General features: G+C 33.0%; 3 protein-coding genes and 1 long non-coding RNA gene across 4 annotated transcripts; all 4 read right to left on the reverse strand.

Annotated features, from left to right (window-relative positions):
* Nucleotides 1-313: 313 nt before the first annotated feature.
* LOC124544368 lies at nucleotides 314-2,331 on the reverse strand. Its single transcript, XM_047122891.1, has 2 exons — nucleotides 2,026-2,331; nucleotides 314-1,703 (listed from the first exon to the last, which is right to left on the reverse strand). The coding sequence occupies exons 1-2, from the start codon at nucleotides 2,155-2,157 to the stop codon at nucleotides 561-563; spliced, it is 1,275 nt and encodes a 424-aa protein (XP_046978847.1). The 5' UTR covers nucleotides 2,158-2,331; the 3' UTR covers nucleotides 314-560.
* Nucleotides 2,332-2,586: 255 nt separating this feature from the next.
* LOC124530345 lies at nucleotides 2,587-12,493 on the reverse strand. The gene is made up of 6 exons (XM_047104490.1): nucleotides 12,288-12,493; nucleotides 7,498-7,540; nucleotides 5,442-5,830; nucleotides 4,202-4,416; nucleotides 3,359-3,557; nucleotides 2,587-2,890 (listed from the first exon to the last, which is right to left on the reverse strand). The coding sequence occupies exons 1-6, from the start codon at nucleotides 12,322-12,324 to the stop codon at nucleotides 2,673-2,675; spliced, it is 1,101 nt and encodes a 366-aa protein (XP_046960446.1). The 5' UTR covers nucleotides 12,325-12,493; the 3' UTR covers nucleotides 2,587-2,672.
* Nucleotides 12,494-14,049: 1,556 nt separating this feature from the next.
* LOC124534274 lies at nucleotides 14,050-15,750 on the reverse strand. The gene is made up of 3 exons (XM_047110025.1): nucleotides 15,687-15,750; nucleotides 14,839-15,021; nucleotides 14,050-14,352 (listed from the first exon to the last, which is right to left on the reverse strand). Exons 2-3 carry the CDS (start codon nucleotides 15,012-15,014, stop codon nucleotides 14,157-14,159), a joined length of 372 nt encoding a protein of 123 aa, XP_046965981.1. The 5' UTR covers nucleotides 15,015-15,021; nucleotides 15,687-15,750; the 3' UTR covers nucleotides 14,050-14,156.
* Nucleotides 15,751-18,044: 2,294 nt separating this feature from the next.
* LOC124530933 lies at nucleotides 18,045-19,548 on the reverse strand. Its single transcript, XR_006966502.1, has 3 exons — nucleotides 19,413-19,548; nucleotides 18,560-18,690; nucleotides 18,045-18,183 (listed from the first exon to the last, which is right to left on the reverse strand). It is a non-coding gene; the product is annotated as an uncharacterized LOC124530933 (long non-coding RNA).
* Nucleotides 19,549-26,170: the final 6,622 nt, after the last annotated feature.

A 26,170-nucleotide genomic window follows, 5' to 3' on the forward strand; every position in this document is an offset into this window, starting at 1 on the left:
CATTTTTTGTTTATATGAAGCACAATGTTAAACCAACTGTTGACATTTTATCCACACAATATTTCCAAATACATTAAAGATTTTTTTAGTTTTGGTATCTTTTAAGGCAAATGATGTTGACTTGTAGAACAAACTGAAAATAGCTTACATTATGTAGTTATCAAAGTAATTGTTAGACTTTTGAATGGTCTAATTTTTTTTGTATGACTAAGTTTTGCTTTAGCAAGACTTTGTTCATGATTCATGTAATCAACAGAAATATAGAAGCAAGACAAAATAATCAAACGGTATGAGAAAAATAAACAGTTGTTGGGAATATTTATTGTCAATACAATTATAACTAAAACAATGTTCAATGTCACGATTTTGATATTACACATCACTTACTTAGAATTTATCTAACATATCATACAATCACAAATTATCATGAATTATATGAATAATAATTAACATTAAAACAATTCAATAAAGAAAAATAAAATGTTGTTACAGGTATCTAACAAATGAGCAATTGCTAGATGAACTATCAATATTATAATATGATAATGCATATTAAAAACTTACAGAACAATACTATTGTCTTTGTCCCATCTATCACGATGAGAGTGGGGTGGTGTGTTCTCACAATCACCACTAATAGCCGTTGTCTTTGAAATAGTTTTCAGTGAAAGGCTGCTCTCTGAACCAATGTAAGAAGACTGCTTTGTTAATGATTTGAGTCGTGGAATGTGTGAAATTCTTTTCTGTGACTTAGTTACTTTTTGGTTTATAGAGTCATATAGTGTGTTAGTAGATTTGGATCTAGCATGTGTTGAGTCGGCTTTATTTTTCATGCAAGATAAAGGAGTTCTGCATCCACTGTTGCTGGCTGACTTTGATTTCTTTGGCGTCTTGTCAATAGTGTTGGATTCATCTTCATAAATTAAAATTCCATCTTGATCCTCTTTCTGTTGCGGCTCTGATTTCGTGGTCTGCAATACTTTAAGGAGAGAGTCATCTGACATTTCTTCAACATTTTCTTCGCTTACATCTTCTTCAATTTTAGAGACTACTATTGGAGTTCGCTCTATACCAATACTTGGGGACCTGGGATCTTCTTGGAGAATCTTAAAGAGCGGAACATTTTTAACATCAAAGTCTGGTGTTTCATCTTTGTTGTTAATTTCAATATGCTCTTCACTATCTTCAAATGTTTCCGTTCCAGTTTCTATGTATTCAAAGTCTGTTTCCAATAGTTGTGTTGGCTCCGCACATTCCTTGGATATATTATTTTGAATAACTTCATTGGAAGCTGTAGAAGACCCTAACGGCTCTTCAGTCTCATTGAGTGTTTCATTTAATGTCATGTCATAAAAACCATCACACAAGTTTTTGGCCACTGCTAAGCTTGGTTTAGCATCATTAATTTCAAATGAAGAATCATAATTATTATTTTCCATAGTATCATTATTGAGGCAAGGACTCCCAAAGTTGTTATTCTCTTTAAGGATTTTTTGATTGTCTTCAATTTTAGATGCAATAACTATTGGTGTTCTTTCAAAATCTTGAGTTGGAGAACGTGGATCGTAGGATTGCAAGTGATTTTTTATGACAGCAGATAAAATGGGATTATTGTGTATAAGTTTTTCTTCTGTTTTACCGTTTTCAAATGTCTTCCGCAAATCGACATTCTTTGTTATGTTATGCTTAGCTCCATTCTTATTCTGAAACATAAAATGATTTTACAATAATAGACTAAAGACGTTTAATTAATATGTTACTATTTATAAAAAAAACGAGGCCATTAAAATGAGCGGCAAAACCGATAGGAATGGTGTAAAATAACTAATATCCAAAGAAAGGATGCATGGTCTAGGTAATTGGTTTTTAGAACATAGTTATCTGATTTTTATTTAAATTAGTAACATTTTTAAGTTATCTTAAATTAAAAAAGACGTAATAATTATTCATTAAAAGATACATTCAATGTAAAACGGTTTCTTGGCAGTTATTTTGAGTGCTTCCTGCATACGTATAATTTCAAACCTGTAGAGGAGTCCGAGTTATTTCAGGCGTTGGAGATCGAGGATCGGAGTTATTACTAGTGTCCTTGTCCAAGTCGTTTTTTTGCGTGAGCGCAGCCGTCTCAGTGCTTGATTTACTTATGTTCCCACCCATATTGTATCGTACAATGATTCCAGTAGTTTTTAACAATTAAAAAGAATTAAAGTTCCATATTCCAATTCAATAATAAATGCAAAACACTTTAGTGAGTTTAAAAATGTTATAATATATTGATGCACCAAACTCAAAACATTTAACGGCTACAACTGTCAGATTTAGTTTCTAAATTTAAACGCAACGGTGTTGCAAGCTTGAATGATTATTTTAGTGCCACTTTTATGGGTTACTGAAATATAGAATATGTACATCATTAAATAAAAGGTTCTATATACTGTTATACATAAATATATTATGTATAGCTTATTTTATAAACGACAATTTTTGAAAGTTATTAATTTTAAAACCTTATGAATTTCTAAGAAAAGAAGCTCTAGGGAAATGATAAAAAAGAAAACAAGTCAAAATCTGTTTTTGGTATTATTTATTTATTAAAAACTGCAATAAAAAAATGTTTTATATAATAGAAAAATATAAGAATTAAAAATAAGAAATATTATTTTAATACAGATCTATTTTTGCTTTTCTTTTTTAGGTGTACACTTTAATACATTTGTCCAACTTCCTCGCCGACAGACAGAAACAGCTTTATCGTTCCATCGCCAGCCTAATGGACAACGTATTCGACACCGGGCTCCCTCGACGAGGCCTGAATATGGTTCTGCTGTATCACCTCTACAACTAATTTGTCCATTATCTGGTGGCGGTAGAGGCTTACACCAGTTACGAGCTAAAATATGATACAATAAGAATTATAGCACTTTTAAAATAAATGTATATTACACTAAAAATATATCGTCTATGTTGATAGGACTTTAATTTAATGTGTGAGCTATTTATCGGTCATGGTATACATTCTTCCATAGCATTTTATAGTGTACGAATATAATTTCAGTACTGCAATCTTGGAAACACCTCACTCCTCACCTCACGGTTTTGCGAACAATTCATTGCAATGACTTGATGATTTATGAGAGTGCATTTTTGTTTATAAATACACTTATGCACAGTAAAATGTTCTACGCAGTTCGCAGTCGATTTTGAAGACATCGCTTTTATTTATTTAATATGTCTACAAAATAATATTTAGAATGATCATTTTTAAATTATTATAATTTTTTGTAATAAAGAGGTGAATGAAGAAAAGAGAACTTAAGGAATATTAGATTATGTACCTAAAAGTTATTATTTATTTTACCTCTACATTGCGGCAGATAGCCTTCCCATTTCATATCTTCACCGCAAAATAAAGCAGACTCGCCTTGTAATTCTAATGTTTTGTCACGACATGTAAAATTGCATGGCTTATATTCGCCTTCGCAGTGCGATATCAAATACTTCGGTGTTGGACAAGTCTGAACGATAACATGCACCTGGATCTTGCAATGCTGGAGACTCTGAAAATAAATAACTCTATATATAAAATGACTTTACTTTGTTTCCAAAGTATAAAGTAAAAACCTTAATATCTAAATATAAAGCTATATTAAAGAAAACATGCTTTATGAAAAAAACATTACAGTTTTTTAATATTTTTTTTTTTATAATTATAATAATTCAAAATAACACATATTATATACCCATACGAAAAAAATCGTGCCATTAAAAGTTTCAAATCAAACCAAATATGTATTTAATCCTAATCTGATAACAAACAGTTCCACAATTCATCTGAATCTTTGCACCAAATGTATGTAATATTCAAAGATTCAGCCAATACATATGGTTGACCTGATATAAAATTCAGTAGAAAGATTAAACTCCCACAAACGTTGTTGTAGATGAAGGTGAAATATATACATATAATAAAATCGGAGTGTCTGTTTGTAATATTAAAATAGCCCTTTTTTACTCAATGCATATTTTTGTATACACAGTATATCAAAATAACATATATTACAATTTTTGACTGTCTGTTTGTCACGGATAATCTCTGGAACAGTCGTACCGATTTTGACGGGATTCACTGGCAGATAACTGATATAATAAGGGATAACTTAAGCTACAATAATCTTTTATTTAATAAACACTTGTAACTCACTTGATTTTTGTACATGAGTCTACCAAGTACGACGTGGGAGCCCTGTTCAAGTAATGTTCCAAATTTAGCTCCGTACATGTGAACAAAGCGAACATTTGTTGGTGCTTTACGCCCTGAACATGTCTTAAGTGTAGGACTCTGAAAGAAAACTCGGTCGGCTCCTACTTTGGCTACCAGTGTTCTGTCGCGGGGACACTGTATGCAAATCTTTTGAGCTGTAATATGACACAATGGGTTATGAAGGTACTCCACTTAAGTAATTGTTCATTGTTTTGATAAAATATAATACATAACTAATTTTTTATTTGTCGTGTAATATGTATATATTTTTGTGACTTGAGGTATCATAATATAACCATGTGGGTGGTACATGCCATAATCGTACATTAATCATAAAAGTTACATTGGTATGAAAAATGAGGTAGTAGTTGTAATTTATACTTTAATATAAAATTAGGTATTATGATATGTTTTTATTACTTCATCGATACAAGGTTTAACAAGAAGCAAATTAGCTGTTATGATTGCGTCTTTACCAGATTTCCACCATTGTGAAATTAAATAAAATTAGGAAAAAAAATGAGCTGAGCTGGCCCAGTGGTTAGAACGCGTGCATCTCAACCGATGATTGCGGGTTCAAACCCAGGCAAGCACCACTAAATATATGTATGTGCTTAGGCGGTGAAGGAAAACATCGTAAGGAAACCTGCATGTGTTCAATTTCATCGAAATTCTGCCACATGTGCATTCCACCAACCCGCATTGGAACAGAGTGTTAGAATATGTTCCAAACCCTCTCCTTAATGGAAGAGTAGGCCTTATCCCAGCAGTGGGAAATTTACAGGCTGTTACTTTACTTTATTGTACTTTTTAGGTAAAAAATTACTGGCTGCGATTAATGGCTGCGACTAGTGTCTGTGAAGTCAATTGTAATTTTTAAAAGATTCTCAGATGCGTATACATTTCATTTTTAAATAATTTGTAATAACTACTGAGTACCATCATACAAAAAACAAAAAAAAGTAACAACTCTATATGTTTATATGTTTCGAAGTCATCCTGCATGTCATGGGACACGACGGTGCCCGAAACACGAAGATTACCGAGAACTATCAGTATAAATAAAAGAAGCTCTATATGGATAGTGCATATGTAAACATAATAACTAAAAAGTAATAGTTTGTTAGTGTACGACACAACTTAGATGTAGCATCGGCAAATTCAATAAAACCGTACGTACTTGGAGCATACGAACGATTGTCATCATAACTTCTTAACAGATGTTTCGGCACGCGATATTTCTCATCAGCTCGAATGTACTGTCTCCCAGGGTATATGGATGCTACTTCTTGATTAACATTGCGGCCATTAATATCTTTCAGATATATGTCTGACTGATAGAAAAGCTTTGGATCTTCTCTTGGTTCGTGTACTTTGATGGGAATTTTTTCGTCATATTGGGTAATGGTCCTCGGTACATATGAATAATGCAACGGTGATTGTCGTTTGTCAAACCTGACGCTGTTATCATTGTAATCATTTGTTTGGTAAATCTGATTGGTTTCCAGAGAGCGGCTCTTGTGCGAAAGATATGGATTATGCTCATGGAACGTGTATGTTGTTGGTATTCTGTAAAAAAAATGTAACAATTGTAGTTTTTAATTAAATGTTTACAGCTATTAAAGAATAAGTGAAAAGATTATATTTTAAATATGTTAAAATACATTACAATGAAAACAAAGCTTTGTATAAAAAGAGAAGCCAGGCAAAGAGTTTTATTTCTTTTAATTATTAATATTAAATCACTTTACAGCAACAACTTATCAAAATAAAACAATAATAAATAAGGCTTATTACACAACAAAATAATACAGGTTTAGTAATAAGTTTCATGCCAAATATTTAATAAATTAATTTAAACTTATTTAATGGTATTAAGCAACGACTTAAAATGGTTAACTTGGTGATGATAAATTTAGACATGTGATTTATTTATATTTTGATGGAGGTAATATCAAAAAGCATCATAAGCGAATATTTGATTCGGTGGAAGTTTTGGAGCTAATTCTACCACACTTGTTAACGTTAGAATAGTAACCTTATCCGAAACGCATGAGATGAGTTACGACCATCAATAGAAAATAAGTTCATGAAAATTCATTCGGGCTTGGGTTTACATCCGCAATCATGAGTTAAGATTTTAAATTAAGGCTTTAAAAATAAAGGTTTCTTAATATAATACATACACATACAATTTAGTAAGGAAACACTGATAATTTTAGAAGCTTCATTTCATTGCACCCTTGCGAAGCCGGTGTGGGTCGCTAATAAAATAATAATTAGTTATACATATATATAAAAATATTAATCAACGAAATTCATACAGTCCGAGGTGAATTACTAAATTATAGAAACAATTAACGATTGCATTACTTTTTTTTCACAGATTAATTATTTTCTATCACAACAACTATATTTCAAATTATAAATCAATTAAAAACTGTAGAGGTACATAGATAATTTTAATGGGTACATTAAGAAAGTAATTTCAATGCACACGTCTAATAAACATATTATTTAGTGTGACTTTATTCGGCAGTATTCTAAACACAAATTGGTAAGATAGACAATTATTACTTTTATTAACGAGTTACGCATACTATTTTTAAGTGTTATTATTTTCAGGAAATGAGGATATCTGGAATAAGACTAGTGTATTTATTAATGATCGATTGACAAACGTTATGAACGAATGAAACGTGTCGCCCTGAAAAAGTGCGTATATATTCTTATATATCTTCTAATAGATAAAAAGACAATAATATATAATAGATAAATGATTCAAAAGCACGTGTAGATGAAGATTTCATAGCACTTGAATAGAGAAAAGTTTATTAAGCTTTGTTAATTGCATACTTTCGGAAACACCAAAGTTTGTGCGTCGCAATAATAATGTGCGATTTCGTACGCTTTGTGTGGAGTGTTTTATGATATACAATGACGCAGACACTGCTATTTTCGAGGGTATTTGTGATTGTATTTATAAATGCCTATTCCAGTGCATGCCAATATACCTAACGACTGTAACGCAAGTACAAAAATATGCGGAAATAACGATAGAGCATAAATGAATATCTAGAATAAAAATTTTTACTACGTTCAACACGTTTGATAAAACAATAAAATAATGAGTTTTATTGGATTAAAATAATGTTAACGTCGCTATTCCAGTTTAAAATGGTGTTAATAATTCTTATAAAATGTATAAACATAACATGACGTGCGTCATCGCTAACCTGCCGGTGTCTATGTCCGCTTTGCTTGGCGCAGCGATGCTTCCTAAAACAATTTTTAAATTCATATTATTATATTTCATATCAGCAAAGTGACTAGAGATAGATTAGAGGGTTAATTAATATAGGAGACGTATATGTTCATATGTATATAAAATAACATGCCCCGACTGACTGATTCATCATCGCCAAGTGATAACTATTAATGTCAGGGCCATTTTTTTTTTCGCTGGAATAACGCATTACGCTTTTCCCCCACATGATGTTGTATAGCTCGGGGGTATGTGGGGCTCTCCGACGCTGAAGGCACTGGAATACCCACTAAAAAACCAGCGGTCTCCATCTCTACGGGATCGCTTGCGCATTCTACCGTGACATTAATGTCAGGGCCATGAAATTTGGATTGTTTTATTGAACAGAGACTCACTAAAGAAGGAGTTTTGGAATTTCTGCCCGTTAGAGAGTGATATAAGGATTGAATATTAGTAAGGAAGTCAGTCACTTTTTAAATTAGAAACATGAAATTGTATTTTTGGGATATGATACGATAAGATTTAAGAAATAATTATATTCCAACTTTATATTATACTAGAGCGGATCTTATAAAATAAATCAATAACCGTAACACTACTAACAAAATAGATGTCAGAAGTATAATATCATAAAACTATCAACATTTACATTAAACACTAATTCATGTAAAATTTTTCTCACGATTTAGAATAAAGAAATCCATTTATACTCTCTATATCCATTTATTATAGCATTTATTTATACTCATTCATAGGACTATTCTAAACAACTAATTCGAGCTTCTTATTTGCGATATTGATTTTTATAATTATAGCATTAAAAGGATTCACGTATCAAAATAGCGTAGCACCGTAAGTCTGCTTTCAATATTTCGAATTAGAAGTGAATTGATTTACTTATGCTGAGTGCAATATGAAGAAGTACCAATATACCTTGTATGTAACCATACAGGGTATAGTGACATCACAGTTACACTTAGCAACATTATATTTTGGATGTATCCAGTAGGCATGTTTTTTATCCAATTACGGCAGAATAGGTTTGAAAAATGTTGGCACGACGATAGATCAGATAGATTACAGCCTGGAAAAGGTTTTGACATATAAGTAGATACTTTTTATCTCAGTAAATGAACCTACTATCTACGCACTACCACTTACAGCAATACTGTAGTGTTGCTGTGTGCCAGTACGAAGGATGAATGAGTCGGTGTAACTGTACACTGTTTGATGTAAGGAATGGAAGAAAATCTTGCAGTGCTAAAAGTCTTAAGTGCCTCAGGGCGGTGGTGACTACTTACCATTAGTTGTCCAATTGCACGTACGTCTATTTAAATAAAAAAAAAACCAACGATCGAAAAAAAAAACAAACATTGTATCCTGTACATATAACTATTGGATTACATCTTCTTTGCAATTTAATTTTAAACAAATAACCTCGGTAGCTGATATATGACGAGGAAGCAACCGGCTTCAGATTATATATTACTTTCTTTAAAATATTTTTAAGAATGTAAAAAATAAATAAGAGTAACTATTACAACGGTTGATTTTTTTTTTTTACGCAAAATTTAGCAGGAAGTAGAAATTTAATCTCAATTTTGGCAAATCGAATATTTGCGTACAGATTTTTTAAATAGAAGCTTTGGTAACGCGATTTTTCTGTTTTTGCTGTCTCCTTTCACTCATATAGAGTCAGAGGGATACAGCAAAAATAAATTTGGTTTGTTATATACTTAAAACGTATAGGTCCCTACTCCATGACGTATGTTATAAAGTTACATACAAATCTTTTAAATCATAATATCACGATTGAGTGCCAAATATTAACACAAACAATTGCAATTATAACATAAATTATAACATTGAGTCGAGATGGCCCAGTGGTTAGAACGCATGCATCTTAACCGATGATTGCGGGTTCAAACCCAGGCAAGCACCGCTGCTTCATGTGCTTAATTTGTCTTTACAATTCATCTTGTGCTCAGCGGTGAAGGAAAACATCGTGAGGAAACCTGCGTGTGACAAATTTCATAGAAATTCTGCCACATGTGCATTCCACCAACCCGCATTGGAACAGCGTGGTGGAATATGTTCTAAAAACCTTCTCCTCAAAGGGAGAGGAGGTTTTTAGCCCAGCAGTGGAAATTTACAGGCTGTTGTTGTTGTTGTTGTTGTTATAACATAAAACGCATCAGATACAATTTTCATCAACATTTCATACCAGTAAGCATATTGACTGTTGAGAAATATATACATTCACTAAACGCCTGATGCAAATATAATGGCACACTTTCGAGCAATGACGCTTACCGCATACCTACTGATAATCTTACTCTGTGCTCTTATAGCTTCCATATCAAATATATCTGCTATTGAAATATATTATGAAGAACAGATGCATGTTACTTATTTCAGTAGGTTAGTGGGCTGAGAACTAATAATAATAATCATTTTGTAAACGTGTAAACACATTGAAAACTAAACACCTTGTGACGTTTGACCACTCAGTCGCCTGCCGTTAACAAATGGCAATAAACAAAGTATTGTATCAGTTTAGAATCTTACTACTTATGTACAACCGACAAGCTGAATTAGTGTCGTAAAAGTTTATACAATAACTATTCTGAATCTCTAAAAAATAAATCAATTAAAAAAAAACAATAGGTGATCTAAGAAGGTATCTAATAGTAGAAAGCCCATTTTGATTTAGAGTGCAGGAAGTACAAAAGCCCCTAACAAGTCTTGGAGCATCGATGAGGAACATCAGAAGGTCAATTAAAACTCATATTTCAGGGAAGGCTAACCAGAATACTGCTTGCACTTGTGTACTTATTGTTCTTCAGACGCGTAGTGGGTACACCCACTTTTCAGCTCCTTACATTTCTGGGGTGCCCTAATATTGCTATTTTATTTTCTGTATAGTATTTCTTCTTTGATTAACAACGATATACCTACACGCAGAATTGTCTTAATTTGTGACACATACAAAAGTTTGCAGTATGCGATTGAAGCACGATTTGTGACACGCAGTTCCTGCATTGCTGTATGAGTTTATATGTGTATTAAATATCATTAGATCACAAACATTTATAATGGATGATATAATTATCTACAAAGTAGTATTGATTCTATAGTTTGTAGCGCACAGATTATTAAAAAATACTCTTCAACTTACATTTGCAAATAATGCCCATAAAATATGAATAATCTTAATGCACAACTTGTTTTAGTGATGCGTAATTATGATATCATCGTGTTTTAAATAACATTGATATATAATTTAATTGAAAAAACTTGCCTAAGGACTTAGTGAAGTGCGTATGAGTCATTTCTTTGTGTAAAATAGTTTTTTATTCGAATACTGTTGCGACCACAGCCAAAATAGTGTAACGTGTACAGGGGCTCTAAGCTATGTACTTAAGTGGCCCTCTCCATCTAGATATGCAGGTAAAACGTAAGAAGGTAATATTAAAGCTTGTTTTAACAAATTTGAATATCTCGACACTTATTTAGGTAAGTAGGTAATGTTAAATAGTTGTTTTATGGATATTGTTTGTCCTTTTAAAATATTTTTTCTTATTTTACTCATTTTTAATATTGTACATATTTTATTTTATTTTTAAAGCGTACCTGGTAACTGTATCATTATGTATAATTTTATATTTTTATAAAAATATTATAAATGCGAAAGTGTCCGTATTACTGTTTCGCCTTCACGGTCTAATTTGATGAATTTTAAGGCAAGTTTGAATTCCAAGGTAATATAGGAAAAATAGGCTATTTACATATGTGAATTTAATATTGAGATACAGTGTATTGTCTAGTATTTATTACTCTGGAAATAATGTGCAGGGTGCTCCAGGGCTTTTATTTTTAATTTAACTAATACGCTGTGAAGATTAAAAAACCATAGTCAATTAAAAAAAAGGAACTTATTTATATAAAGATAATTTGCACATTAATTACAATTTAGATTCAAGTTGATTGTACTTGTATACTTTTGCATATACGTGTATACATACAAACATTTTGTATTTATTTCAGAAATATTAACCATTGCTCACATTGCCTTACTTACATGCCAATGCGCCACCAACCTTGGTAACTAAGATATTTTGTCTGTTGTGTTTATATGCTATAGTTACACTGGTTCACCCTTAAAACCGGAACATAACAACACTGAGTACCGTCGTTTGACGGTAGAATATCTATCTTGGTTATTTTGAAAAAACCTACTTTCTACTCTCTCTGTATTTTGTGTATATACTGTCTATTGTTCATTGAATATATTTTATTTTTGAATAGAAAGTAACGTAATATAAATAAATAAATACTTACCTATATCTACTACAGTTAAATAATACATAAATGCTTCTATAACATGGAAGGGTATACAAGTGAATACATTGCTAAGGTCTTGGATTAATAATCATACAATAAATTTGATTTCATAAAGTACCGACGCATAATTCGCAAAAACTAAAGAAGTGGGTGGAATGTCTCGTGTCTCAGACCTAAATAATATTTTAATTAGATTTTAATACCACGGAACTAATGATAAGTCACATTACATACAATGACAACAACTAATAGTTATACAAACATATCTGACGAATGTTAATAATTGAAGGAAAACTATTTTACAAAGCTCGATGAAAATTCACTAAAATAATAATTACTGTTTATTATAACAATGAAATTGGTCGTAGTTGTATATCTTTATTAAATTTTATTAAATATAAAATCTTAAAGTCTTACCAGAAAAACAAAATAGGAATAAGAAATAACAAAGCATTATGCTGCACCAGACATTCGCGATGCAATTCGAAAACGATAACAGTTTGATCTGTAATGTTTATTTTAATACACAATACGCGTAACTGATTGCACAAATACGAACGCAGCCAAAACGGATAAAGCCAACTGATCTCAAAAAGCGCTCTCAAACAACTGCTCACCGCTCGAGGGAACAGTATGTAGGCGGGAAGTGCTAGCAGAATAGCAATAACATTACTTAGTACTCAATACCCGAACCGGCTTCGCATGAGGAATTATAGGTGATTCCCTAAAATAAAAAAATAAAAACAAATTTACCTTTTTTAATTTCCATAGTAAAGATATAACATGTTTAGTTCGTAGTGAAGTACCAGTTATTTAATATTCCTCTGCCTTTGAGAAGAAGGTTTGGAACAAATTCCACCACGCCGCTACCATGCGGGTTAGTGGACAAACATGTGCCAGAATTTAATTTAAATAATACACACGACGCGGAAACCTGCATTCCTCAGGATGTTTTCCTTCACCGCCGAGCACGAGATGAATTATAAACATAAATATGGCAAATTATTTATAGGTCTAATTTTAATAAATCAATTTTAATAAGATGGGTTTGAGATTAATTGAGTAAGTATGATTATGATTACGTAAATATATAATAATTAAATTTTTCTATTTTAGAAATTAAAAAAGGAATGAGTGGTGATATTTTATATTTACAAGATTCCGAGTGTCAGCACTCTACCCCAGTGCTAATGGTTAATTGTATAGTCTCGCAGTAGCATGTATAATTGTATATTATGGAACATTTATGTTGTATTAATATTTGAAAAAAGTGATGGTATCCGATTTGATGAGGAAGTGGTCAAAGTTTCCGGTAACGCTACACAATTTAATTTCTTACAACTTACAATTCTCCCATTTTTCGAATTTAATTTGTTCCACGAATTAAATTGGTTAATTTATTTGAATAATAATTAGGAGTATATATAATTACGTATACCTATTGTGGAGGGAGCTGAGATGGCCCAGTGGTTAGAACGCGTGCATCTTAATCGATGATTTCGGTTTCAAACCCAGGCAAGCACCACTATATATATTTGCTTAATTTGTGTTTATAATTCGTCTCGTACTCGGCGGTGAAGGAAAACATCGTGAGGAAACCTGCATGTGTCTAATTTCATTGAAATTCTGCCACATGTGCATTCCACCTACCCGCATTGGAACATCGTGGTGGAATATGTTCCAAACCCTCTCCTTAATGGAAGAGGAGGCCTTAGCCCAGCAGTGGGTAATTTACAGGCTGTTACTTTTGCGGAGGAGCCACATTGGTGTTGTTCTAGGAGATCCAGATCTCCTAGAACTAAATTGATTGTTTGGTGTCATATGTACAGTACTGCTTTGGTTTATAGTACAAATTACACAATATAAGACAAAGTTGAAGGTCAACAATTCTTCACTCCAATAGTTTCAGGGAATAATATCAACATTTTTTATTTGGAAAGTTTTGCAGCATGGCCCCACGTATCTAAATTCCAACCTCAAAATGTAATGATAGATATAACTTCTTACTAACGTAAAACATAATAAATATTGTTTGTTATATAATGTGAAACAGTATTTTTTATTGTAATTGTGTTTAAGACGAGTCAATTTGTATGACCCACTTAATAAATATTTTATTATGAATAGGACCTTGTCATATTGAGGCATTAATCAAACAAAAAAATAAATATCTTAAATCAATTGGCGACATTTATTACGACGAACAAATCACATGCGACTTAAATATTATAAGGACGATGATTGTATTCGTTAAACAAACTTAACATCTTAAATAACGTTCCATTTTCAAACAAGCTTATTGACAGTGGACACACAGCAAGGGTGATATGGTGGATTAGGGCAGGTGAAGGCTTGGCAAGGTGGCACCACCGGACAGCACTCGCCTGGGTACCAGACAGTCCTTGCGTATCTGCCGCTCGGTCTTGTGACTGCTCCGTGATTGAAACAATGCGCTTTGCAAGGGTAATCGTAGCAACAGGGTCTGTGTGCAAAAGAGACAAAAAATATACCAGTTTCGTAACTGATCTCAATAAACAAAACAAAACAACATTTTTTTTTAATTTAATGTACTGAGAAAGTTTGATTGAATATATTAAATTAAATCATCGATTAATCTATTAAAGATACTTGGTATTACTTGGTATAGCTTTGATTATACTCTAGTAGTTATTGGACTATTTCTATCGAGAAATTTTAGTACCAGTTCGAAATTAGGTAGTTCACAGTATCACTCGCAATCATACAGGTCTTTGTCTGATCACTTTCCGGTCGTGTTGGATTGCCATCACATCGAAATCAAAGAGAGAATAGAAATGGATTGTGGAATGGACTATCTTAGATGGTTGACTAGTCACTGTTAAGATTGATAATCATGTGGGTAGAAGTTGGTGATAAAAGTTATTAATCGTCTAAAGAAACAACCTATTGCAGAAAGAAAATGTTTAAAATCTTATGTATTTTGATTAACCTTTCTCTAGGTGCATTGCTAGGTCCTCCACAAAATGGCGTGGTTTCTCTTTGAAACGGCTGTGGTCGAGGTTGCCCGTAACGTGGTCTCTTGTAGTAGATGCTATATTCTCCTTTCACATATCCGTACCTGGGTGCTGGTTGATTACATTCGTAGCCACGAGGTATCACAGACATGGTCAGCCTTTAAAAAACAGAAAAGGACTTTGATTATCACATAGTGTTATGTTTCATATAGACACACATATATTTTTTATTTATTATTTGTAGGGTATATGAGGGCTCTACCTGGATTTTCAGCTACATGGTGTGGCAAAGCGATTATTAAGCCTTTCCCGATAATAATTGCTTATTTTTTTAATAATATTGTCAGCTTTTGGACTAGTTTTCTCTTCAAGCCTCCAGCTAGATTATGCGAATCCAATGAAGAAATCTGTTGTTCTTAAGGCGCCTATGAAGTTAGCTGAAGGATTTTGACGTCTAATTCTTTAGTATAAACTAGTTTTAAGGAATCAATCATCTTTCAAAATAAATTGGAGGTTATAAGATTGATCAATATCACAAAAATAATGTTTCATATTTGTAATTTCCTTACGATTTTGAATAATTTTTTTGTAGTCTGCAGCTTCGATAGATGGGCAAATCATACCTTCAATAATGGAGTGTGAAGAACGTATAAAAATTAAGTCATGGATTGAAATGTACATCTTAAGCTATTTTCATTTGAATTTCATTTTGTGGATCAGATGCTGTCTTTTGTTAATCAAAATGGATGACAGCATATTATGATTTCTTTACAATACGTTACGCTAAGATAACATATCTATAATATTAACACAATTTAATTACCCTTAATCCTTTTATAATGTATTTTGCGATTTTTATAATTTATATTTGTTTTTTAATATTTTTGAAACTTATCGTACGTTTTTTTAACACAAAATTTTGATTAATGATTTTTTTCTTTAATTTTTTAAGGTTTATACGGATTTAAAACTGGCCAATGTTATTGTAAGGCTATATATCCACAAAAGTTTTTTGGGGCTATGGAAATAATGTTTGATTTAATCAAGAATATGATTATGATATACGTTGCACATAAGTATATTTATGATGAAAATATATAGTTGAAAACAACGAATAAAAATAATCTACTTATAGAACAAATAATGTAGAATGAAAACAAATAAACATTCAAGTATTACCCATTTGTGTCATAATGGTAGAATAATTTGCGCATAAATAGAGCAGATATTTGCCACATGTGAAAAATAGACCGTCACCTTTTATCGTGCTGTGCCACGCACACAAGGAAATGGCGGATAAAAGAATGGTTTAAGATAGTGTCATGCCCTCTGCCGTTAAAATATACAAGTCACAACTTCGAAACTACGTGTTGAATACTCGAAACCTATGATTGAACCTATGATTATTTTGATTTCATTTAATTGTAAGTCTTGATTATATCATTGTAAAAAAATCGTAAGTCTTTCAACTATATTTGGCACCAAAACTATGAAAACTCATTTAAATGATCTTTAATTTCAAATAGTATACATTAGTTCAGTTGGAATTGAAGTTCGTCAAAAAAAATTTACTTTAATATTGTTTACGTTTTTCCATTTTTTCTTATACAGCCGTAGTTCTCTCTAAACGGTCAGTAACTTTTTCCGCCGTCTAAATTTGTTTTTTTTTTTTAAATCGTAACAATTTAGTAATTGCAATTGCACGTTTATAGTCTGAGCTCTTCAAAATGAGACTTTAATCGTGCCATAATCAGTGGGACAAAAATCTACTTGCTCTAATATATAACGAAGATACATGCACGCAAACAAATGTTTCAAATGAAAAAATGTCTTCCAATGATATCCATCAGAAAAATTGTTTATTATGGTTCGCAACAAATTTTAGAGTTTAAATCTACAGTCTTAGGGTACAAATCACTTACGAAGCGAGCGGTACAATTAAAATGTCAACCAAAACTTTATCTATTTGTAAGCCTATTATAGTAATCTTAATACCTGATAAGTTCTTTAATCGTAGGTTAGACAGCACACAAAACAAATATGATCTGAGAGATTACAGTTTCGGTATTTTTTTCTTTTCGTATATTCCTATATCATTATCCAATATAATGGTCCAACTGATTTTGGCTATGGCGACCAATTTGAAGCAAGACCAGACTACGTAGGTCACATTATAATCCACAAACCCAGGTGCAATCTCTGTTTCCTCACTTCCATTAAATATTCTGGTAAATTTGACGACAGGAAAGAGTTCATCGCAGGACTATCACCTTTACGTTTCCGAGTCACGGGAGTGTGTTCCAACTTGCAGTCTCCGGACTGTGATCGACACATTCAGCTTTGGACATAATCAGAACGTGAACCAACCCGTATCAATATTGTTATGTCACGCTAAATGAAAAGCTGAACCGAGTCGAACCAACCCCTTTTTTTCTCGCTGTAAAAACGCTTACGCTCTTCCCCCACGTGATGGAAAGTGGGGGAAGGTGGTACTAATGGTGGTAGATGTTGTGAACTAGCACAATATATGTAGCACCGGCAAATTCAATAAAACCGATTACTGCCGATTTATACAACCAATAGAAATAGCTCCCTATCGCGTCATTCGACGCTATTCTTTACTTTATTCTTTACGCTTATTTGACGACCTCCTTGGTCGAGTGGTGTGTACACCGATTTTCATGGGTACGCCACTCTGAAGTCCCGGGTTCAATTCCTGGCCGAGTCGATGTAGATTACTATTAGTTTTCTATGTTGTCTTGAGTCTGGATGTTTGTTGTACCGTCGTTACTTCTGATTTCCATAACACAAGTGCTTCAGCTACTTACATTGGGATCAGAGTAATGTATGTGATGTTGTCTCATATATTTTTTTTTTATTTATTTATTCATCGCTGCACGAAATTTGCCGATGACCACATTTGAAGTTGTAAAAAAAAGGGTTTAGAAACGAAAACAGCACACAAGCATTATTTACAAAATTTATTTCAATTACACTTACAACATTGATAGCGAAGTTAATACAATAACATTATATGTGAAACATTTTGAACAAACAGCTGACCATCAATATTACGATAGCTACTTTTTGCATGACAAAAGACAAAATTATACAAACACAATAATTTACATAATCAAGTTTCTATCTTGAAAAGTTAATCTGGTATTTACGTAAGATTGAAATAAGTACTAGTAATTTGTTAAGGTATTCAGAATATCAGAAATTTTGCACACAAGTAACATCGTGATGGCCCAATGCTATTGTTGCTTTGTCGAACGCCGCTATCGGTTGCGGAGGCTGGCCCACAGCGAGGATTGCATCTGTATAGATAAGAAAATGACATTAAAAAAAATCATTAAAATATAGTTAAGGTAAATATCTTGTTTTACGGCTGGACAAAGCCTATTATTATATATATTCTATATTCCTAATACTGATTCCTAAACGTAGTTAGTTTAGGCGGTAAAATTGCATCCGAATCATACCGGTTTCGGATGTAATTTTACTTTATTTCAATTCCCTAACCGTGAACTGTAAGATGAGTTATAAATATAATTTTAATACAAAAAAAGGAAAATGACAAAGTTTGCCAAAGTTAATCCATTTTGGTTCAGGAATAAAGCTGGCTTAGGTACTGAACCTCTATAATGGTCTATAAAAAATTTTATTCTACAACTATTATAGGCCCATACAAACGTGTATGAATCTATTGTCACTGGATATGTGCTACTTGACTGTAAACTGTGACTAGTGATCCGTTTCCGTTGCAGCATGAGGGAGCACATTTGGGGGCGCAACAAGGGGCAGAATATCCGCTGCAATTACATCTGAAAATAACATAACTATTACAATAGATTCGGGACAATTCTTACAATTTTTAGCATATTAGCAGTCACTCCCAACAAGAACAGCCTGTAAATTGCCCACTGCTGGAGGAAAAGGTTCGGTACATATTCCATAGAACAGCGTTCTAATGCGAGTTGGAGGAATACGTGGCAGAATTTCTATGAAATTAGACACATGCAGGTTTCCTCACGTTGTTTTCTTTCAACGGCGAGCACGAGATGAAGAAGATTATAAACACAAATTAAGCACATGAATATCAGCGGTGCTTGTCTGCGTTTAAATCCGCGCACGCGGTCTAACCATTGGAACTCTTTATATTTAGCATTCACTCTCACCCAAACATATTGTGACAAAATTTACCATTCCGTAAATCGTCATTGTATTAAAAAACCCTTCCTAGGAAGTTATATTCCTAATGTCTTCACTGACTGATATGCACTTCCAAAACTCAACAACGATAAGTATTGATTGGTCGTAGATCATACGATGAGTAAGTAAAACATCCATAGGTTTACACAAAGCCTAATGGTCAAATAATAATGAAATTCATTAATAAGACAAATTTAATGAAATTGCCATGAAACGATCATTGGCGAAACCCTATAGCAAATCTTAGTCTATATAAAGTTATTTCTGTTTTACTATTAGTTGTACTGTTATAAGGAAAAGCTTATTTACATTTTACAAGAAAAACGTAACTTACTGAATCGATGACATAATAGATTGTAATTGATTGATTATTCCCATTCGGTTGCACATTATGAAATTTGTTTGAAGTCGGTCGGTGGGTGAAAATTACTTGCCACAATTTTGATTACGATGCCTGGTAATGATTTGAATGTCTTCGTGACATCACGTTTCATATTTTAACTGTTCTTTATTTGAAAATTATTTGACGTAGATATACATGTTATATATTAAAAACTCTTTGTTAAATTTATGACATTCTGTTATATAATCAGTAATAACTACTTTGTAAGCGAGTTTGAGTGCCTACAGAAATGTGTTAGGGAAAGATCTCAGTCTCTACTGAAGCTGCTTAGAATCGAATTGTTTAACTAGATTTGATGGAGATTTTGCCCTCGTCAACGCCATGAAAATATAAAGCGAATGTTTCTTACAATTTTTTTGCGTTTTTGTAGCTATTTCTTCCGAATTTCCGAAACAGTAAATTAATTAATAATTTTATTTAATATGTAAGTGTATATACCATTATAATGTATTAAACAAAATTATGCTCTATATAATGTTATACAGACCAAAAATACCAAAGAAAAAGGTTTGATTAACCTGACTAATAAAAAATGTAAAAAATTATTTTATTTATGTATTGGTGATTTAAAACAAAATAATGTAAATGTTATAAAATTATCTTTACACTTTTTTTTTGTAATTTTTACAAGAGTAATTGTGAGTTACACCTCATGTAATATATCAGGCATAGTTTGTGTATTATTTCAAATACTGTGTGGACCAAAGGAGACGGAATGAGATCAAACGAAACAAGAGAAAAATTTAGTAAAAGTCTTTAGCCGTTTAATGTTTGCAAATTTAATCTTTTTAATAATCATAAAAATATTCTGAATTTATGGAGATCTTAGTGGAAATAAGGTATTTATAAAAGTCTCCCTACTTCAATTATAATTAATAAAATAGGAAAACAATATTGTGTAATATAATAAAACTTTAGTACATAATACTAATAATAATGCATTGTGCAATACAACTCAAATTATTCTTATTTTTATGTCTCTCAGTTTTTTCTTAAGTAATTACCATCTCCACTAACAAGATTACAACAATTAAAATATATTTTTACAACCCTTCACAGTCACGCCCCTCGTTTCTCTTCATCTCACCTCACCTCACCTCACCTCTCAGCGACACCCTAGTTCGCTCCGTTTATAACCTCTTTTCTGTGATATCATGATATATCCATTATATTTATAAAAACGTTATAAAATTTTCACCCACTTATTAAAAGTATTATTAGAACCAGAAGTAGGAAGTAGGTTAACCTATTAAAACAATTATCTTTAATTTAAAATAACAATCAAGCTACCACAATAGAAAAACATTTAGTCTACAACACAAATAACCATCAATAATCACATTAGGAACACCGTAATAATTGTATTCGCGATCTCAATGTGTCAACTACGAATCTCCCGCCTTTTTTTTTAAAGGGAAGTTGTGCGACTTGACGCAGATGTTGCTTGTTTATTCCAATACGGCCTCTCCTGACGGTGCGCCGTCCTCGGGCACACACACTCGGGCTGGCTCTTGATTGCTGATGAGTGATGAGATTCGCAGAAGGTCCGACTATAAGCGTCATCTACAATCTCATCGTCATGACACGCATTTGTCTAAAATAATTTATTAAAAATAAACGAAATAGAAAAATATTTGCCTAATCTTTATAATCTTTCTATTCATCACACTTATGCGGCCCTCATTCACCTTACCTCATTCAGCCATTATCTATTTCGTCAATCACGCTCATTAAAAATGTGGTACAAACATAAAACTTATTGGATAGAGACGCATGTCCTGGGCAGAGGCAGTATTACGTGATGCCCATTTAACTTTACCTTTGGGCAGAGGCAGTATTACGCGATGCCCATTTAACTTTACCTGAGGGCAGAGGCAGTATTACGCGATGCCCAATTAACTTTACCTTTGGGCAGAGGCAGTATTACGCGATGCCCATTTAACTTTACCTGAGGGCAGAGGCAGTATTACGCGATGCCCAATTAACTTTACCTTTGGGCAGAGGCAGTATTACGCGATACCCACGATACAGATCCATCGAGCAGAGGCAGTTTACGCAGTACTCATATTATGACATGATGAGATTACGTTTGGCATACTTTCAATCAGGGGGCTTACTTGAGACCTTCGCTTTATATTACTGCTTCACCTGTCAGACTTTCATGGTTCGCCATCGTTTGCGTTTCACATAGACTCATAGCTGTAAATAAAAATGATTAAACTCACCCTCGAATGATACGCAACTTTCAGGGCACCATTCACCCTTCCATGTATTGAACTACCGCTTGAGTGGTCATGCCACGTGCGCTATTTTAATTCAAAGCGACCACCTGGAGAAACTTTCGTCGCCTGCTCGGCTCCTGCATATCTTACGCCAAGCTTCCCAAGAAGTGGAAGTGTTGTCAATTGTAACGTCTCGAATCAAACTTCTTATCCCGTTGCTTAATACGGGTAATCGAGAACAAGGCGTCAGCAAATGTATAAGCTGATGAACGTAAATTCGCTATAATTCTGAGATGTGTTGGGCACGATACGCGGAGGCGCTAGCATGATAATCGTTGTGTTTTCCTCAATCGCATTTAGCCTAGCTATGTTTTTAATTATCGCCTTTTTCACCAAACTATCACGATCACTACCGCGGTAGCGATGGTAACAAGAACGAAAACGATGTCGTATTAGACATAGCAAAATAGATTGATGGTTATTTCTTACTATTGCAAGTGGGCACAGGCGTATCCCACTTCTGATTTTAGAACCAGAAGTAGGAAGTAGGTTAACCTATTAAAACAATTATCTTTAATTGAAAATAACAATCAAGCTACCACAATAGAAAAACATTTAGTCTACAACACAAATAACCATCAATAATCACATTAGGAACACCGTAATAATTGTATTCGCGATCTCAATGTGTCAACTACGAATCTCCCGCCCTTTTTTTTTTTTTAAAGAGAAGTTGTGCGACTTGATGCATAGTTGCTTGTTTATTCCAACAGTATTATTTTTACACAATTCCTTATACAGTTAAAGTAGTAAAGTGAAAATTATTTTATTAATAGATTTTTATGAAAAATGCGTACAGCTACGTCTAGATGGACTGGCAAAGCTCAGAACGTATCGAAAAAAAAATAATGGCCCCCAAGTTCAACAACGCTAGTACAGACTGTCAAGTAAAAATTGGCGTTCCTGTGGCAGCACCTGCTACACCCTTTGTCTTGCCACTTTTTTGTTTATTTTACCAATATCACCCTAGAAAATAATTATCTACGTCTCATTTTTAATAAAAAAAAAAAAAAGTAACAGCCTGTAAATTCCCACTGCTGGGCTAAAGGCCTCCTCTCCCTTTGAGGAGAAGGTTTGGAACATATTCCACCACGCTGTTCCAATGCGGGTTGGTGGAATACACATGTGGCAGAATTTCTATGAAATTTGTCACATGCAGGTTTCCTCACGATGTTTTCCTTCACCGCTGAGCACGAGATGAATTATAAAGACAAATTAAGCACATGAATCAGCGGTGCTCGCCTGGGTTTGAACCCGCAATCATCGGTTAAGATGCACGCGTTCTAAAAACTGGGCCATCTCAGCTCGTTTTTAATAGATTTTGGGTAAGTTTTCTTAATTAGGGTAAATAAAACAAGATATAAATGAACAAAAAAAAATAGTACATGTTTTTGCCACACGCTAACTTACACTTGACGCGCTATAAAGTAATATGACGTTTGGCAAGTGTCAAACCTAGTCGTCATGCAGACCAAGATATTAAAGTTGGGCCGTTCGCACGTGACATTGGCGAAATAATCTGTGCCTTTTTGGCATAAATAAAAGCCACAAAAAGAATGTTGGTCCGTCGGTTTCAGTTTTTTTGTAATGCGATATTATCTAGCAAAATATGTAGGAGTAAGTTTTAAGACTTAAGTAAAAATAATGTATCAATATAAAATATACGATATTTACGTAATAAACTCAAATTTTATCATTGCACAATCAATACAACGCTATCAAAAATATCATGAACGAACAATTTATTGACTTTTTGAACTATTACAAACCACAATATAAATAATATATATAATTTTCATTTACATTATGTATTAGTTAGCAGACGGCGCACATGATGGATAGTGAGGTTTAACCTGTTGATAAAACACAAACAGTTAATATATAAGCAAGTTAGTTAATTCCTAGGAAAACCTCAAAATAGACTAAAACTACGCATACTATAAAAAAGGAGTGTAAAAATTTAGCTTAATACAAATTTATGTGTTTTAAAAGATTCATCATCATATACAGTAGCGATTGCTTTACCCCTTTTTTAGTCAAATTAAAAACTTCAACAGACTATAATTAATGTCATAATTATCGATATATATATTCTCCGATAGTCGATATTTTTGTCGATTTACTCGTATCGATTTATTTTGTACTAACCGGGCGCTCGTAATTAATTAGTTGATATCTGACTTTTTTGTCTTGATTGTTGAGCACCATCCCGGGCCAACTTGTAGGTCGATAGTCGAAAGTGCTGTCACCAACTATCAACGGCCTCCTCAGAGTCACAGAGTCCATTCCACAAGGCAGACACGGAGGACCCTTCAAGTGTAAAAAAGTTTACAAAATTAATATTAGTTTGTCAGCGGCTTCGTCAAGCTTGTGGGTAGTTAAAATAAACAGCAGTTCCGAGGACCTGTGAAGTATTATTGTCTTACAAAAGAACTGGCAGTTTTGACTTTCGAATTTTGGTAAAAGAAAATTTACCTCTACAGGTAAGCGTGGGATATATTCTGGAGGTTCTTTGTAACTTGGCAGATTAAGTACGGGACTGCACATTTTTAAATATTTAACAAGATATCTAAATTATTTTTCAAAATTTATTTAAATAAATTAACTTGACAATTTTGTATGAAAGTAATTTGAGACACGCCTAAATACGAACGAAATATTTAAATTATATTGACATCTAAAATTACTTCGTAATAATTTATATAAAAACTTTTCGCTTATTTACAGCCAGGGTTTTTGCTTTGCCAGTTTGCTCAGGTTGACCAGAGTACGTGTATTCAATCAGCATAAATCGAAAATAAAGCGGGTAATTGCTGACAAAACTGTATTTAAATGCCGAATGCAGCTGCGCGGGGTGACCTTCAAGCTCTGAAGCAACCACGTTTTCTGATATAGCTAAATTAAATTTAAATATCGAATGCAGTGGCGCGGGGTCACCTTCAATCTCTTGAGCTACCACGTTTTCCGATATTTGGAAAATATAGCGGTGGTTTCCCTTACACAAAAATTACTCACTTTTGAGGAGATCCATCATACTAGATACATAGAATGGTGGAGACGTTTATCATGCTGCTGCCCCTTGTGAGGCCAATCAGGGAAGCTTGCTGCACTGCATTATCGTGTAGTCCTATCTCTCACCTGTTTCGATGGACAAACAAAGCTGGGGCGATTAGCAAACCATTTTTATGGCGTTTATTGCTGTAGTTTCGTGAGCTCCCTCAATTAGAAAATAATAATAGAAATATTTGCCGAAATGAGCTTGAAACATGGTATTGTATTAATCGCATCATAAGTATTTTAATATAATTATAAATTATAAAAATTTAGAATACTATTATTATATTATTTCAAAATCAGGCTTCAAATTATAATAAAAATAGTCATAGCCTAAGAGAATCAACTTTTTAAATATAACGATTGATAAAAATAAGTGGGTTATGAGAAAGATAAAATCGAGTAGGTCTATCCATGCTTATAAATAGGCTCGACCTAAGTTTGGTCTACCATTTGTTAATTACCATTACATATCAAAACTTAAAAATATAAATTAAATTTAAAAGTGAAAACAAAAGTCTGCAATATGTCTGGATGTGTACCTAATTCCATCTGCCCTCCACCAGTTTGTGCATCTTTTCCCAGCTCTTGCAGTTCCGGCTCCAGTAATTGTCAAAACAATATACCGCCGGCATTGCGATGCTATCCTGTGAATCCATGCATCAATATTTACAGCTGTTACACACAGATAATGTAATGCAAGAGAAATAAGGGAACCAGAAATGGCAAGTGTACGAAAATTTGTAAAAGTGGAATTTTATACAATATGGTACCTAAATGATGGATAGACAATTAGAGCGGCAAAACTGTGGTGAAATGGCGTGAGGTCTTGCGATCATTCGTCAAAATAAAGGAAGCATGGCATTTAATGGGAGGCGGTTAGATACACATACCATCTGACTTTGTATAACTATTCAAGAAGATATTTCATTCAATCAACTTTCGTATTCATCATCTTTTTCAGTTCATTAAATAAAGTTTTATATTGAACGATGTAATATATATTGTTTTTTTGTTATTTCTAATTACAGTTTACACGTAATATTTACAGTCAAAATAAAAAGGTTCGAAGTGCCAAGCAAGCTACTTACATATATGGCAGTTACTAATTATGGGATATTTACCATGTTTTTTATTTTCATTCATTGCAGCTCGATATTTCGATATTATGTACGAATGAATTGTTCATGAGACTCTTACACTTACATATACGTATATTAATATCATATATAAAACATACTCGAAAACACTTTCTCAGCTTTGCATTAATAACAATAAACTAGTATAAATATATACATATAATTTGTATAGTCATATTTCTACCTGATTTGCATATTACCTGGCCTACAAATC

This window comes from Vanessa cardui, chromosome 1, assembly GCF_905220365.1.
Source record: "Vanessa cardui chromosome 1, ilVanCard2.1, whole genome shotgun sequence".
Lineage (NCBI taxonomy): Eukaryota > Metazoa > Arthropoda > Insecta > Lepidoptera > Nymphalidae > Vanessa > Vanessa cardui.

What these genes read in the sequence shown, in the direction of transcription:
- LOC124530345 (XM_047104490.1), bottom strand. Translation starts at nt 12,324, where the DNA reads ATGCTTTGTTATTTCTTATTCCTATTTTGTTTTTCTG. An exon ending in CAATCGTTCGTATGCTCCAA is followed by an intron (nt 4,417 to 5,441) that starts GTACGTACGGTT and finishes GTCATATTACAG; the next exon opens with CTCAAAAGATTTGCATACAG. An exon ending in GACTCATGTACAAAAATCAA is followed by an intron (nt 3,558 to 4,201) that starts GTGAGTTACAAG and finishes ATTTATTTTCAG; the next exon opens with AGTCTCCAGCATTGCAAGAT.
- LOC124544368 (XM_047122891.1), bottom strand. Translation starts at nt 2,157, where the DNA reads ATGGGTGGGAACATAAGTAAATCAAGCACTGAGACGGCTGCGCTCACG. An exon ending in TAACTCGGACTCCTCTACAG is followed by an intron (nt 1,704 to 2,025) that starts GTTTGAAATTAT and finishes TTTATGTTTCAG; the next exon opens with AATAAGAATGGAGCTAAGCA.
- LOC124534274 (XM_047110025.1), bottom strand. Translation starts at nt 15,014, where the DNA reads ATGTCTGTGATACCTCGTGGCTACGAATGTAATCAACCAGCACCCAGG. An exon ending in AGCAATGCACCTAGAGAAAG is followed by an intron (nt 14,353 to 14,838) that starts GTTAATCAAAAT and finishes TTTTGCACACAG; the next exon opens with ACCCTGTTGCTACGATTACC.